The sequence below is a fragment of the Sabethes cyaneus genome, chromosome 1 (assembly GCF_943734655.1).
Source record: "Sabethes cyaneus chromosome 1, idSabCyanKW18_F2, whole genome shotgun sequence".
NCBI classification, from domain to species: domain Eukaryota; kingdom Metazoa; phylum Arthropoda; class Insecta; order Diptera; family Culicidae; genus Sabethes; species Sabethes cyaneus.
This window is the reverse complement of record NC_071353.1, coordinates 70,203,243-70,218,884: the sequence shown is the minus strand read 5'-3', so window position 1 is coordinate 70,218,884 and position 15,642 is coordinate 70,203,243. Positions and strand designations below refer to the sequence as shown.

The window sequence follows — 15,642 nt, the reverse complement described above, 5'->3', positions numbered from 1 at the left end:
CGTGAAGTAGGGAGGTAAATGTTTTAAAATTGGTAAAATAATGCAAACGAAAAAACAGCTACTTTTGCACGAAACGCTAAGAGTATGCGAACGAAGTTAAAATCTGAGTTCTCACTCTTTTTCAGCGCCTGCTGATTTCTTACAAGGAGTCCTACAGTTCAATGTCATACCTCACCGGATAGAGGACAGTCTAACGAACACGGTGGTGTGCAATAAGCATAATATTTTATCAAATTAGCGATACTAACGAGCATTTTATTCTGAAGTGTTCGAAGTTTGAGACTGTTCTAAGTTTGAATCAGAACGGTACACATTTGTCATTTTGAAATTCCAGATGATGGACTATTGTTTAGCATTTTAGATGAAAACCCTTGCAATTAGACTTTTTTAGAACGGGTCTAACTGCCAGTAGTTGAAAATAGATGTTTGAGATTATTTTGAAATCCAAGATGACGGACTATTATTTAGCATTTTTCATGAAAAATCATCATGTATTGCAAAATAGACTTTTTAAGATCGGAGCTAACTGCCAGTAGTCGAAAATAGATGTTTGACACCATTTTGAAATCCAAGATGGCGGACTATTATTTAGTAAGCGTTTTATACATTGAGTACGGTTTTCCGGATAAACTGACGCGGCTGATCAACGCTACTCTGGAGTAAGTGATGTGCTACGTGCGCGTTTCGGGGACACCCTCGTGTCCTTTTGAATCACGCAGATGGTTGCGGCAAGCGGATGGACTGTCCTGTATGTTTTTCAATATCGTTCCACAAAGAAGTAACCTCATACCGCTATTGTTTTCCTTATTCTTTAACGACGTTTGTGCTGTACTTCCACAAATGTTTGTGCCGGTCAAATCAATTGAAGATTGCTGTGAACTACAAAAACTAATCGACATTTTTGCAGACTGGTGTCTAAAGAATGAGCTTTCCACTAGCGTGCGCAGGTGTTCGATCACCTCTTTTAGTCGCATGAAAGAACCTATTATATGAAACTACCGCATCAGCAACGAAATACTGGAAGGGTAAATGTAATCAAAGAACTCCCAAGTCTTCTTGATACGAGCCTCTGTTTTCGGAAACACTACTCATATGTAATATCTAAAGGCAATCAAAATTTGGGCTTCATATTTAGGGTATCCAAAGAATTTAGATATCCACCTTGCTTACGTTCGCTGTACTTCTCTATTGTGTGTTCTATCCTAGAGTATGCTGCTGAAGTTTGGAGCCCCTCACTGGAATTTGGTCCTCCAGGTTGGAAGCAGTACAAACAAAATTCTTACGGTATGCTTTGAGATTTCTACTCTGGTGAAACCCTTTAGTGCTTCCGCCGTATCCAGACCACTGCAACCTACTCAACATTGAAACTCTCGACAATAGGAGAAAAACTGAAAGAGTTCTGTTAATCAGGAAAGTTTTAGTGGGCGAACTGGACTCTCCAAACATCCTCGCTCAAATCAATTTCAATGCCACGTCACGTGCGCTTCGAGACATACAATTTCTACGCCTGGACTTCCCATGAATCCTGATTTCCTAAACTAAAACCGGGTTTTCCCATTCATTCATATTCTTTTCCAGAAAGCGTAGATATTTCTACCTGATAAATTATATCCTGTCTGGCTTCTACACTGTTTATCAGATAATTCTTTCTTAAATCCAAATCTAAAGAAGTACATAATGTTTATAAAATATAAATTCAACTTAGTATCTTATTTGTATGACAAAAGTTAAATATCAAAATTTGTCTTGTTCTATAGACCTAGGTAAGAAAACGTGCGATGTATTAGGGAAATGTCAAAAATGTTGTTCAAATATTACGAACACGTCTACCAGCATGGCTCGTAAAAAGCTGAATAGGTACAGATTATGGGTAATTTATTTTTGGCCTACTCCAAATCCAACATAATTAAAAGATTATTATTCACGCATATTTTTAATTAGAAGTGTATTTCGTTTTATTGCTTCAGCTTAATACTTTTCCTAAAAACTTCATCGGAAAACTTTTCATTTGGAACCAAAATCATTAAAATCGGTTCGGTTGTTTGAATGTTATAAACAAATAAATTTCGACGTGACGTTTTTTTCAATATGTGAGTAAGTAAAATATGGCAATATGTGACTAGATAAACGTTCTTCTATATTTAAATGAAAAAAAAAACAGACGTTAGTTCTTCGGAATAAAATTTTTTTGTGACGATTTGCGCAAAATTTTATTTTTGTGCATTTCCAATTATGAGTGTATCACGTGTTATTCATAACGGCGTTTTTGTTTCAGTGTTTGAGAAGTTTGACAACTGCGGGGTTGCTTCTTCTTTTTCGTTCAAAATCGCTCGATGAGAATTTTTCTCTGAACTGACAATAAATGCACAATAAAGAACAGATAAAAAACAATGAGCAACTTTGACAATGAAGTTCCCGATTCATTTAATACAGATTTTTAGCATCATGTAGAGTGACTATATACAGAGTGGCGACAATGTCAAAATTGGAATGATAATTATCTGTCAGTGTCATTCCAATCGAGCAGACGACCTATCCAACGCGTATGCAGGAAAGAGAAAGAAAAACCTTGGAAAAACCGCATTGCATACATTTGGGATGACTTGTCGCCACTCTGTATATAGTCACTCTAGCATCATGTTTACCACAATGAGTCCTGTAGAAAAACAGCGACACTGCACTCAAAATATTCTGCACATAACTAATAGTAAATTTCCATATGAAATTCCCTATAGTTATCATGAGCCGCATATAAACACAATCCTCCCAGAAATACACATAAAAATTATACGCATATGAATAGTATGTGCAATTATACACATAAAAAATATACGCATATGAATAGTATGTGCAAAAGTTTCGCGTATCCATAAATTATAACTGTTTGGCACATAAAGTTCATTAACTGGGCACATTGCAAAAATCTATGTGTGGGACCCAAGGTGGGACCCATAAAAACTATACGAAAAGTTTTCTCAGTGTGGCATTCTATATATATTCGCTATGACGGCACCGCTCGACCTCTTTTCCACCTACAGTACTGCCCGTAGCTGAATGCGTGAAAATTATTTACGACATATTCTGTCTTTTGCACTCTTTAACAAATCGCTATTCTGCTTCACACAAACTCGAAACTAATTTAGGTGTCTCCACTGCGGCGCCGTCATAGCAGGGGTTTGAAACGAACGTCAAATGCATATGATTGCAATGTAACCGTTTTTTCTGACGTTTCGGTCCGAGTGACGGCTAACGCTTTATTCAATGGAAATTCTAATTGCCGGCGAACTAGTCAAGGGTAGAGTGACTATATACAGAGTGGCGACAAGTCATCCCAAATGTATGCAATGCGGCTTTTCCAAGGTTTTTCTTTCTCTTTCCTGCATAGGCGTTGGATAGGTCGTCTGCTCGATTGGAATGACACTGACAGATAATTATCATTCCAATTTTGACATTGTCGCCACTCTGTATATAGTCACTCTAGTCAAGGGTATGTAATCATGCTATCTCTTTCTCATGTAGGAGTGAAGAGAGCATCCTTCAACTAGTTCGCCGGCAATTAGAATTTCCATTGAATAAAGCGTTAGCCGTCACTCGGACCGAAACGTCAGAAAAAACGGTTACATTGCAATCATATGCATTTGACGTTCGTTTCAAACCCCTGGAACTAGTTGAAGGATGCTCTCTTCACTCCTACATGAGAAAGAGATAGCATGATTACATACCCTTGCGTCATAGCGAATTGATTCTACTCAAGGGGTTTCCAGCAAGGCGTATCAGTGCGTAGTAACCAGAGATTACTTTTGTAATCATTTATGAATTAATTAGGTAATCAAAGGTAATCAGTATATAGTAATCAATGATAATCTTAAGTAATCATTGGTAATCATGACTAATTTTTAGTAATCATAAGAGATTGATTACTGCTAATCAGAAGTAATCAGTAAAGTAATCAAAAGTAACTTTATTCGAAGGTGCGTAGTAATCATTGCTGTTGGAAACCCCTTGATTCTACTGTGCGTAGTAATAGTAATCATTGCTGTTGGAAACCTCTTGATCTCTGTAGCTCCGCATTACCATGTTTTTTTCTCAGTGCAGAGAGATAAACAATATTTTTTTTGCTGCGGTGTGCTGTAACCATAGCTGTTGGATACCCCTTGCATAGCTGTTGTATTCGAAGACGAAGATTCGAACGATTCAAGCGAAAGCGAAAATCTCAATCTCACCGTTGACATTTTAAGATTTTAACCAGTTTTGTATTCGCTTTTCGAAGGAGTTTTGTATGTTGGTCATTCATTCAGTATTCATTGCATCAGTTTTATTTGGGATTTGGTATTGAAAACATAAAATGCATGAATAAATCATGAATAAGCTAGGTCCTCAAATGTTCATAAACGATATTGAAAACAAGGAAGATATAACTAATATAATCTTGAGTGAACTACGTGAACATGGAATTAAGTATAGAAAAGAAAAGCGGCTGAAAATTGGACAGGTATAAGATAAGGTCGATAAGCATTCTAACGTAAAATGGTAATTTTACTTTTAGGAAAAGTCGCACTATAAACGAATTTTTAACGTGCCGCTGCATACATTGGAGTTAACAGACGTTATTCTAGCAAATGGGTATGTCGCGCAGGTTCCTCTGTTTGTTTCAAATGCCTGTCAACGTATTTTAGAACAAATCAACACGGAAGGATTATTTAGGAAAGCCGGATCCGCGAAAAGACAACTAGAAATTAAAGTAAATTATATTTTAAAATCTAGCTTATAGGTAAATAATGTTACAGCTCTTTACAGGCTAGTATCGAATCAGGAAAATATCTGGCAAAATCATATCATGTAATAGACATTGCCAATATCTTGAAAACATTCTTTCGTGATCTTCCGGAACCGCTGTTACCGACAGGCAACATTCAAGAAGCTTTAATAAGATGTCTTTTATCCGGTGAACATAAAGTACATAATCTAATGATAACATGTTTGCTGCTTCCACCAATAACTGTCAATACGTTGGCATTTTTTATGCAATTTTTGCACACCGTTTCCCTCCATTCGAGCGCTAACAAGATGACGGCAGAGAATCTGGCTATAATTTTTGCTCCAAATTTAATGCCCATAGCACAAATGATCCAACAGCGCCTGGCTAGCCATGTTAAAGTTATACAATTGTTGATAGAAAACTCTCATAAAATTGGTGTAATTCCCGAGAGTGTTTTTGACAAAATTAATGATTCTGTAACTAACATTCGGTTAGCTGGAGATTTGCATAACAGTACATTAGTTTGCAGTGCGACGGAAAAAAAGAAAAAGAAACGAAGGAGTGGATCAATTACTCGTATGTTTCATGGTCTGAAAAAAATAGTTGGTGCAGTTGGTTCTTCTGAAAGTTTGGATAAACCCGATGAGTCCCTCAAAGCGGCTGTGACTCCGTGTTTGAACAAATCTAAAAAACGCAAAGTAACGGATAATATGCCATTTAGTGCAAAAAAAAAGTAAGTTTTATCTATTTATTATTTAGTATTTGCGAAGAATACTTATATTTATAATTGCTTTTATGTATCAGATTGAAAGCAAGATCAGAGGGGTTGTGTACAAAACACGACTACATGGGTTACATGACTATCATGAGCGAAAGCAACATGTATCCCTGCATGTGATTATACGATTCTTCATGTATACATGTTACATGTGCTGTATGTAATATTATATTTCTGCAATCCTCAATAGGCTAGATGGCTGGATAGGGAGTCAAACTATCTTTCTCGCAAACTGGTCAGGTTTTGAACGCTAATAATTTAGCACTTAGTGATTTCCTGATCGATTTTCAATAGGGGTGTTCACGTAGCGCTTGCTATATTGCGTAAACGGTGTATTCCGTGTATATACTGCCGCTGTTTGCATTACAGTTTCTTTTAGTTTCCAGTTTCTATGGAGATGGAATTGTTATGCTAGTAGCGACAGTATAAATACGCAATACGCCGTATACGCAACATAGTAAGCGCTATGTGAAAACCTCTAATACTCTAACATAGTTTACAACTTGGTTTAGGCTTAAGAATTTATAAAAAGAAATGTTACATTAGAGCGCCAATAAGCTAGCAATTATGGGTTATGTTACTTACTTTACCAGCCGAGAGACGGGGTGGCTCTTGCCGTATCAAGAATTTCTCCCCGAATAACGACAATACTTGATTACCCAGAAATTAACCTTCAACGCGTATTAATGATTACCATGACTGCTTTGAGTGTACAGGCTGGACTCGATTATCCGGGGATTCGATTATCCGGGTTTTTAGACTCGATTATCCGGGTGCAAAAAAAAAAATTTTTTTCTACAATGATTTAATTTAAACTTTAATGTTATAGTTTTCATGCTACATGATGATTCCAACTAGACAAGTATTGATTTATCCCTAAAGTTACAAAATTCCTTTCTTATATACCTTTTATCGGCAAACAAATTAAAAATAAACCCTGCGATGATGGAATCAATTTTCTTACTTAAAAATCATCATCATCATCATCATCATTATTGTAATCATCAGTGGAAAAAATCGTAAGAAAGGATTTTTTTTGACTTTTGGGAAGATAGATCAATAATAAATTAAACATTTCTGATACCTAAAATCAAAAAACTTGACATACCAAAAAAAATTTTGTACCAAAAATGATGATTCGATTATCCGGGTGATCCGGGTGGAACTTTCGAAGTATACCAAGTGTAAGTAGCAAAAACTTGTATAGTGGTGAGTACTTTTGATTTATGATTATGAGAAAAAATATAAACTAAATGAATCTGTAGAATGAACTGAAAATAGGGGTGTTACCCAGTAAACAGGGTTACTTGCAACACTTTTCTGATTTTGCGTTTCTTATGACTTTATATCTAATTTCAAACCGCGAAAGACTATTTTTAGATATTTTGAATGTATTTGTAGTAAAACAAGAGATACTGGAGGCGTTTTTTGTTTCCCAATTTCGCCTATCGCTTTTTTAAAGATATTCGGTGAAAATGCAGCATGTCGGCGAACTCCAAATTGCCGTTTCAAGGCACGTGGAATTTTTCACAATTTTAATTTTTCTGGAGATGGTGGTAGACAAAATAACATCGTTCAGATGCAAACTTACTTTGGACATACTGTCTATTACGATAATTTACCTTTTACAAGTACTGCAAGCCGCGCCATATTGGAAGTAACAACACGAATTCATCGTTTCTTCTCTAAGTTCAAAATATAAACAAAGCTCAAAGTTTCTATTTGTAAGCTTATATGATGCACTTATTGTGTACAGGTTTCAATTATCTTACTTACTCTCGCTTGTGGCCTTTAAAAGGGTCATTGGTTACAAATAACATTAAAACCAAAGCACGTTCATCGCAAATATGATGAGCCATTCGAATGTCCCTCTCTTTTGACATGAATGGCAACAGGCACGTAAGTTAGCGCCGTCGATATACTGTCTTTTGCTCCGAGAAGGTTTCACTAGTTTACTTTCACAGCTTACCACTTGTTACATAGCAAAAAATATGGCAAATACGCAAAAATTTCTATTTTATTTGTATGAGAGTTCTTATCCTCCTACCACAGGGGTGAGGCGCTCAAACCATCATAAAATAAATTCATGCCTCCAAAAACCGCATCTGCTAAATTTGGTTCCATTTGCTTGATTAGTTCTCGAGTTATGTGGAAATATGTGTATTATTTGTATGGGAGCCCCCCTCCTAAAGAGGGGAGTTCTTGCCTCCTGAAACTCCCACATGTTAAATTTGGTTCCATTTGCTTGAGTAGTTCTCGAATTTTATGGAAATTTGTGTGTTATTTGTATGGAAGCCCCCCCACTTATGTTCTTCATAAAATTGCTCTCTATCCCCCTTCATAAAATTGCTGGTCCTTTTATCTATCCAACGACATATAAATTGTTCTGTTTAGTTCAGTAGTTTAGTAGTTATTAGCATTTGAAATCTTTCATGTAAACGTTACACTTCTATTTTCGTTTTCACAAAGTGCTACCCAATCCCAGTATAGTAAACAAAGACGTAGTCCTACGTCAAAAATCTTAGGAATCTGAAGTGCACGAATTTGATCCGGGATACCAATTATGTCTTCTTTCATGGTGATATCGAAGAATATAGCAGAATCAGAAGTATCTTGCGACGCGACACAAAAGGAAGTGTATGAAGAGGGGCTGATATCTTGAGTCATGTAATCGAAATATAAAGTCATGAATCTACTTTGAAATTGAAGTTCGACAAGCCTCTCAAAATTACAAATCACTAATGGGTTCATAACCTCACATGAGCAAACGGTAGGACAGTTCCCAAAAACGGTGTTTCAACGGAAGAACACCAGCCAGCACTTCGAGACTCACCGTATGTGTCGATTGCATACATCGTAAGGCAATACGCAAACTGCAATACTGTATTCTCTCTAGTTTAATAATGTGCGTGTTCGCGGCTGAGCGGACGCAGAAACAACCGTATTCGAGAACCGACAGTATCGTTGTTTGGTAGAACCTTATAAGATCTCCTGGGTGGGCGCCCCACCAGTTATTGAACGAAGAAAATCCGGTTCCGGTCCGGTTATTGTACGAAGAAAATTGATCCTCTGTTGGCATTTTTGTTTCAGATACCTAATATGGCATGCCCAAGAGTCGAACCAGACCCCGAGATATTTTGTGACTTAAACCTGCGAGATCGTTCTGCCCGTTAGTAGAAGCTGCAGTTGTACTGGATCGTGCTTCCGTGAGAAAACGACCAGCTCAGTTTTCTCCGGGGAGAAATCGATACCAAGCTTAAGGCTCTTAAGTTAAGAGCCCAGCTGGACAAATTGTCCAAAGTATCTTGCAAAGGACCTTGCAGATCATCGATTTTGTTTCCCGTAACGGATACAACGCTATCGTCAGCAAGTTCTTTTAGCGTGCATGGGTTGGCAAGACATTCGACAATGTCGTTAACGTAGAAATTATACAACAGAGGACTTAAGCAAGAGCCCTGGGGGAGGCCCATGAAGCTGATTCGTGAGGTTGTCAGATCGTCATGTTTAAAAAGCATACGTTTTTCTGACAACAAATTGAGCAGAAAATTATTCAAGTTTGGTGAAAGTCCTCGTGAATGAAGCTTCTCGGTAAGAACTCCACGGAAACTGAATCAAAAGCTCCTTTGATATCCAAGAATACGGATGCCATTTCCTCTTTACGAGCAAAAGCGAGTTGTATTTCTGTAGAAAGCAACGCTAAGCAATCGTTCGTTCCTTTACCTTTACGAAAGCCAAATTGAGTATTTGAAAGCAAGCCGTTCGTTTCAACCCTTTTGTCTAAACGAAATAAGATCATTTTCTCCATCAATTTCCGGATACAGGAGAGCATTGCAATCGGCCTGTACGAATTGTGGTCGGAGGCTGGTTTTCCTGGTTTCCGAATGGCAATAACTTTGACCTGTCTCCAGTCATGCGGTACAATATTTAGCTCAAGAAACCTATTGAACAGGTTCAATAGACGCCTTTTCACAGGGTTAGATAGATTTCTCAACAATTTGAATTTAGTTTCGTCTAACCCTGGAGCATTATTGTTGCACGAAAGGAGAGCAATTGAGAATTCTGACATTGAAAACGGTGGTTCGTTTATAATCGACGAGGCCGGTACAGAGTCCGGACAAACTTTCTTGGCAAAATCGAAGATCCATCGATTCGAATATTCCGCGCTTTCGTTTGTAACGTTACGATTTCGCATGCGTCTAGCAGATTGCCAACGAGTATTCATCGCTGTTTCTCTAGATAATCCGTTCACGAACCGGCGCCAAATACCGCGTTTTTTGCTTTCATCAAGCTTTTCATCTGCCTCTCAAGTACATCGTACTTCCTAAGCAGTTCTATCGAACCACGTTTTCGAAAGTCCTTATACGCCGTAGATTTTTTCGCATACAGGTCAGAGCACTCTTTGTCCCACCAGTTAGTGGGAGGCCGCCGGTTAATTCTAGCACCCGGTTTCGGTTTCATCTGTGCTTGAGTTGCGGCGTCGAGGATCAAGCTAGTAATAAACGTATATTCTTCCTCCGGAGGAAATACTTCATAAGACTCTACAGCCTCGGATATTGTAGATGCGTAACTCTTCCAATCAATATTTCGCGTGATGTCATATGCAACATTGATTAGATTCGAGGAGGCTGAACCATTAGCAATTGAAATAACGATTGGCAAATGATCACTACCGTGGGGATCGTTAATTGCCTTCCACTGGCAATCTAACGCTAGTGACGTCGAGCAGAGGGACAAATCGAGCACGCTTTCACGGGCTGGGGGATTAGGTATTCATGTCGCTTCCCCGGTATTTAAAAGTGTCATCAAATTCGTCAATCAGACTACAAATTAAAGATGAGCGGTTGTCGTCGTATAGCGACCCCCATTGTGTGCAGTGAGAATTAAAATCTCCTAAAATCAGAAATGGTGTTGGGAGCAACTCTGCTATATCATAAAGTTGCCTCTGTTCAAACCGTACTGCCGGGGGAATATAAATCAATACTATAGACATGTTTTTACCATTTACGGTAGCTTGAATGGCGACAACTTCTATATTTGGGAAAGAGGGGAGGTCGATTCGAAAGAAGGAATAGCACTTTTTAACCCAGGTAACCAATAAGCATTTCCAATGCAATTTAAAAGCAAGCCAATAAGTATTTAATAGCATAGCATAATAGCAATAGCATAAGCTATTTTGGCAAAATATGCAGCTACTTTACTGCAAGCCCTCTTATAGTGCTGACAATGCTTATTTGCAGCTAGTTACCAACAAGAAGAATTTAAATCGGCATTATAAGGTTCTTGAAACAGCCAATTTCACAACGCAGAAGATCTTCGACAGTGAGATTCCCTTCGGTGACTACACCGTCAACTTCTACGTCCTTGGCATGGATGTACACGCGATACTCTCTCGTAAAGAACTCAGAGCTAGCAATCTCGTTTGCTTGCTTCAAGCTCCTCACGACAACTCGCAATTTATTCGGTCTCACCTTCGTAATGTCGATTACGTCCGAAAAATGTTTTGCCAGGTCCTTGCCGATTTGAATAATGTTCAATGGTTTACAAACGGTCCTTTTGAGCCATCTGGGTAAGCTTTCTTCCTTTGATTTATAGGGGGTTGCGATGGCGGTGGAGTAGGTATAGGAGGTTGGGAATCCTCGGAATTCCTCTTCCATTTCCTCACCGTTAGAATCAACATTGTTGATCAAGCCAACATTCGAATCGTTCATTTTAAGCGGGAGCAATAAGCTCTTCGCAGAATACAGAAGTGAATTCGCATGAATTCGTATGGTGAGTCAATAAGCAGTGGGCATTAAAAAAAAATAATTTAAAAAAATAGGTAAATAAAATCAGAAGACTAAACTTAAAAAAAGAAAAAATATATATAGTACTTCTACGTTGAATACTTCACCAATATTTGGTTTCCAGTGTGCCGCGGCGCCTCATCAAACTTTGGCGTCCAGGGTGGCGCGATCCTCGCTGTGTGTCTCGTGCGACCTTTGTTGTTGCTTCGTTCGGTTTCTTTGCAGACAATAGGTACTAACTTGAGTACACTGCTACTAGGGAAGCCAATTGTGGATACTATATACGTATAAATATTCCTTTTTCTAGCTACTGATAGCCAAACGTAAACGTTCCGTATTTCTCACTATTTGACGAAGCGGAAAATAATAAATTTCGCGAGTTAAAATGCCGGTACGAGCGCAAAAACGTTGCCGTACAATATTCGCCACTACGAACGAGCAGATATGCGTCTCGTGCTGTTCGCAGCTGAAGTGCGACTGTAAAACCTCTTTAATTAATAAAAAAAAATTATGAAATATATCGAATGTAATTTTAAGGTTAAAATAAGGGGTTAGCAACATACCTAGGTAACCAATAAGCATTTTCAGTGCAATTTAAATGCAAATCAATAAGCAGTTAAGTTGCCTTAAATGCTACTGAAATGCTATTTTGGCAAAATATGCGGCTACTTTAGTGCTAGTCCTCTTTATAGTGCTGACAATGCTTATTTGCAGCTAGCTACCAACAAGAAGAATTTAAATAGAATTGTGGATGCCAATTCACAACAGTTATACAGTCAAAAGGCTGATAAACAGCAACCTGCAGTATAAAACGCCAGGGATGTTAATAAACGGTTGATTCACTACTTATACTAATGCTTATTGGTTACCTGGGTAACGCTGAAATTCGAAAGGCTGAAAACTAAGTAACGCCTACATAAGGCTGAATGGACAAAAGGCTGAAATCTCATAAGGCTGAATGTTCGAAAGGCTGAATAAAGAATGACTGAAACTTAGAATAAACAATGTGTACGTAATGCTCAAGGCAGAAATTTCAGAATTTTTCACAATTTTAACATAAATCGAAGAAAACTTAATATTTTTTTTTATAAAATATGAAAAGTAATTACACTACATTTTATAGGGTTCAACGGGATAAAGCGTGTCATTCAAGCTGTGCACTGTGCATTGAAAAGGCTTTGCATGCTTTTCATCTCGTTTCAATGTGTTCCAGTAAATTTTTACAATGATCCCAAAAAAAGATGTTTATGTGCCAAACACATATCTTTTTATACGCACAAAATTTGCACATAATCAAATGCGAATAATTTACATGTGTACCTACTTCTGAGCGGATTTTGAATCTATGAGGCACATGGAGATCATATGGAATTTTGCCCTTAATCATGTGCAGAATATCTTGAGTGCGCTTGATTGCAAAATATCAGTAGGTTTTTTAACCGCAATGTGCATAACATTATAGATTATTTTCTAAGCAATCATGGCAATATTGTGCATTAAAAAAGTTTTTTAACTTTTTCAAGGACTTAAAGAAATTTTTTTTTCTGATAGTAAAAAAATCGAATTTTCCCCGGTAGTGAAATATGATTGTTTAAAGTTTAGCAAAATCATTGAAAACGATTGAATCGTTTGTTTGAGAAACCCCACAAGCGTCATTTGATGAGTCAATTTTCATGAGTTTTTGGTAATTTTGAATTCTCGGGGATTCCTACATCTTCTCTCAAATACTGCAAAAAGGTTAATCCCATAAATCCCTTTTAGTTAGGGTTGAGAACATTTTGAAAAATCGGGTTTTTGTTATTTTCCTATACATTTGTGTCAAAACCACATGTGGGATTTCTCAAACAAATAATTCAATTGTAATTATAGGTTTACTAGTTTTACAGTTTTCCGCAAAATGTATTCTTTATTTTCGATTCGTTGTAATCATTTTATTGCTTGATCTCCTTAGCAGCTCCTGTGTTCTTGTCTTAATCGATGTTATTTTATGCACACTCCAATCACACAGACAATTTAGATGAAATAATATAAATTTAAAACGTGTTTAAAGCAATAGTTTTCTGTGAAACGGTCATGCACCGTGGTTCGACGTCAGTTTTCTGGTCATATCACTTTTCCTCAAAAACTTTTTTCACGAAAACGTTTTTCCCGAATAAATTACCCTAATAAAGTCTTTCTCAAATAGACTACTTCATCGAATTTTTCTCCGAACTCACTGTTTTTGCCGAAGCTGTACCTCGAATAATATTGATAAGAATAATTTAACCCCCTTTACTGAATAAGTTCAGTGTTTAGCTGGGTGAGCTCAGTGAGCTGTCATCAAAATAATCAAAAGTTATTGTCGTGCGGTTCAGTAAAATAATGAAATGAAATGAAACATTTCGTAAAATTCTGCACCTTAGTCTCAGAAAAGCAAGAGCAAGGGTGCGCGACCTATTTACCGGTTCAGTAGTAAACGTTTCCTAGATGATTCAGGGCGAGACGGCTGCCGGCGACCCGCCGTCAGAAGCGCCGGCCACCTCTATTTAGGTGCTAGCATTTTCCTAGGTTTATTGACTAGTAGGGGTTATCCCTTAGTTGAGTCCGAACGAGCGGCAGCGAATAAGGACAGCATATAACAAACACTTGAGCAGGCAGAAGGCCGCTAAAGTTTTATATGACACTAGCTGACCCGACAAACTTCGTATTGCCACAAATTAACCTGTGTTGTACATAAATCATGAATCTCGGATGATCTTTGTCACTATCTCGAGTTTTGCAAGCCCCCCAGTGGGCGGCGCTTCCGACCGGCAACACTCGCGACCGGCTCGTCCTGAATGATCTAGTGTTACTATAGATAGTTTTTGTGGTCTTGTTATTGATTAATGTTTTATGGAAGAGTCTCGAATTTCTCGAGTTGGATTAGTTTTTGAGTTTCGCAAAAATTTCTGTTTTATTTGTATGAGAGTCCATATCCCCCTACCACAGGGGTGAGAGGTCTCTAACTATCATAAAATAAATTCAAGACTCAAAAATCTCCTATATGCTAAATTTGGTTCCATTTGCTTGATTAGTACTCAAATTATAAGGAAATTTGTATTTCATTTGTATGGGAGCCCACCCTCTTAAAAGGGAAAGGGGTCGTAATACACCACAGAAAAAAAATTCTGCCATCTAAAACTCTCACATGCCAAATTTGGTTCCATTTGCTTGATTAGTTCTAAAGTTATGAGCAAATTTGTATTTCGTTTGAATGGGAGACCTCCCCCCCCTCCCAAAAAGGTAAGAAGTCCTAATTCATCATGGGAAAAATGGTTGCCTCCAAAAACACCCACATGCCAAATATGGTTCCATTTGCTTGATTAGTTCTCGAATTATGAGGAAATTTGTATTTCATTTGTGTAGAAGCCCCCCCTCTTGAAGTATGGAAGGATCCTAATTTACCGTAGAAAATATTTTTGCCTCCAAAAACCTCCACATGCCGAATTTGGTTCTATTTGCTTGATTAGTTCTCGAGTTATGGGGAAATTTGTATTTCATTTGTATTGGAGCCCCCCCTCCTAATGTGGGAAGAGGTCCTAATTCATCACAGAAAAAATTCTTGCCTCCAAAAACACCTACACGCCAAATTTGGTTCCATTTGCTGATTAGTTCTCGAGTTATGAGGAAATTTGTATTTCGTTTGTATAGGACCCCCCCTCCTAAAGTGGGGAGGGGTCCCAATTCATCATTGAAAAAAAAATTGTCTCCAAAAACACACATATGCCAAATTTGGTTCAATTCGCTTGATTAGTTCTCGAGTTATGAGGAAATTTGTATTTCATTTGTACAGGAGCCCCTCCTCTTAAAGTGGGGAGGGGTCCTAATTCACCATAGAAAATTTTCTTGCTCTCGAAAACCTTCACATGTCAAATTTGGTTGCATTTGCTTGATTAGTTCTCGAGTTATGAGGAAATTTGTATGGAAGCCCCCCCTCTTAAAGGGGAGAGGAGTTATAATTCCTCTTATAAAGAGGGGAGGGGTCTCAATTCACCATAGAATAAATTCTTGTCACCAAAAAAAACACCCACATGCCAAATGTTGTTCTATTTGCTTGATTAGTTCTCGAGTTAGGAGGAAATTTGTATTTCATTTGTACAGGAGCCCCCCCTCTTAGAGTGGGGAGGGGTCCTAATTCACCGTAGAAAATTTTCCTGCCCTCGAAAACATTCACATGCCAAATTTGGTTCCATTTGCTTGATTAGTTCTCGAGTTATGAGGAAATTTGTATTTCATTTGTATAGGAGCCCCCCCTCCTAAAGTGGGGAGAGGTTCTTATTCATCATAGAAAAAATTCTTGCCTC

General features: G+C 37.9%; 1 protein-coding gene across 1 annotated transcript in view; it reads left to right on the top strand.

Moving 5' to 3' along the window:
• Positions 1-4,289: 4,289 nt before the first annotated feature.
• The window catches only part of LOC128741857 (uncharacterized), a 37,712-nt gene continuing 26,359 nt past the window's right edge, over positions 4,290-15,642 (top strand). The window contains exons 1-3 of the mRNA XM_053837961.1: positions 4,290-4,492; positions 4,547-4,741; positions 4,798-5,492. Of these exons, the coding sequence (XP_053693936.1) occupies positions 4,361-4,492; positions 4,547-4,741; positions 4,798-5,492 (1,022 nt within the window). The 5' untranslated portion in view covers positions 4,290-4,360. The remainder of the gene's footprint in view (positions 4,493-4,546; positions 4,742-4,797; positions 5,493-15,642) is intronic.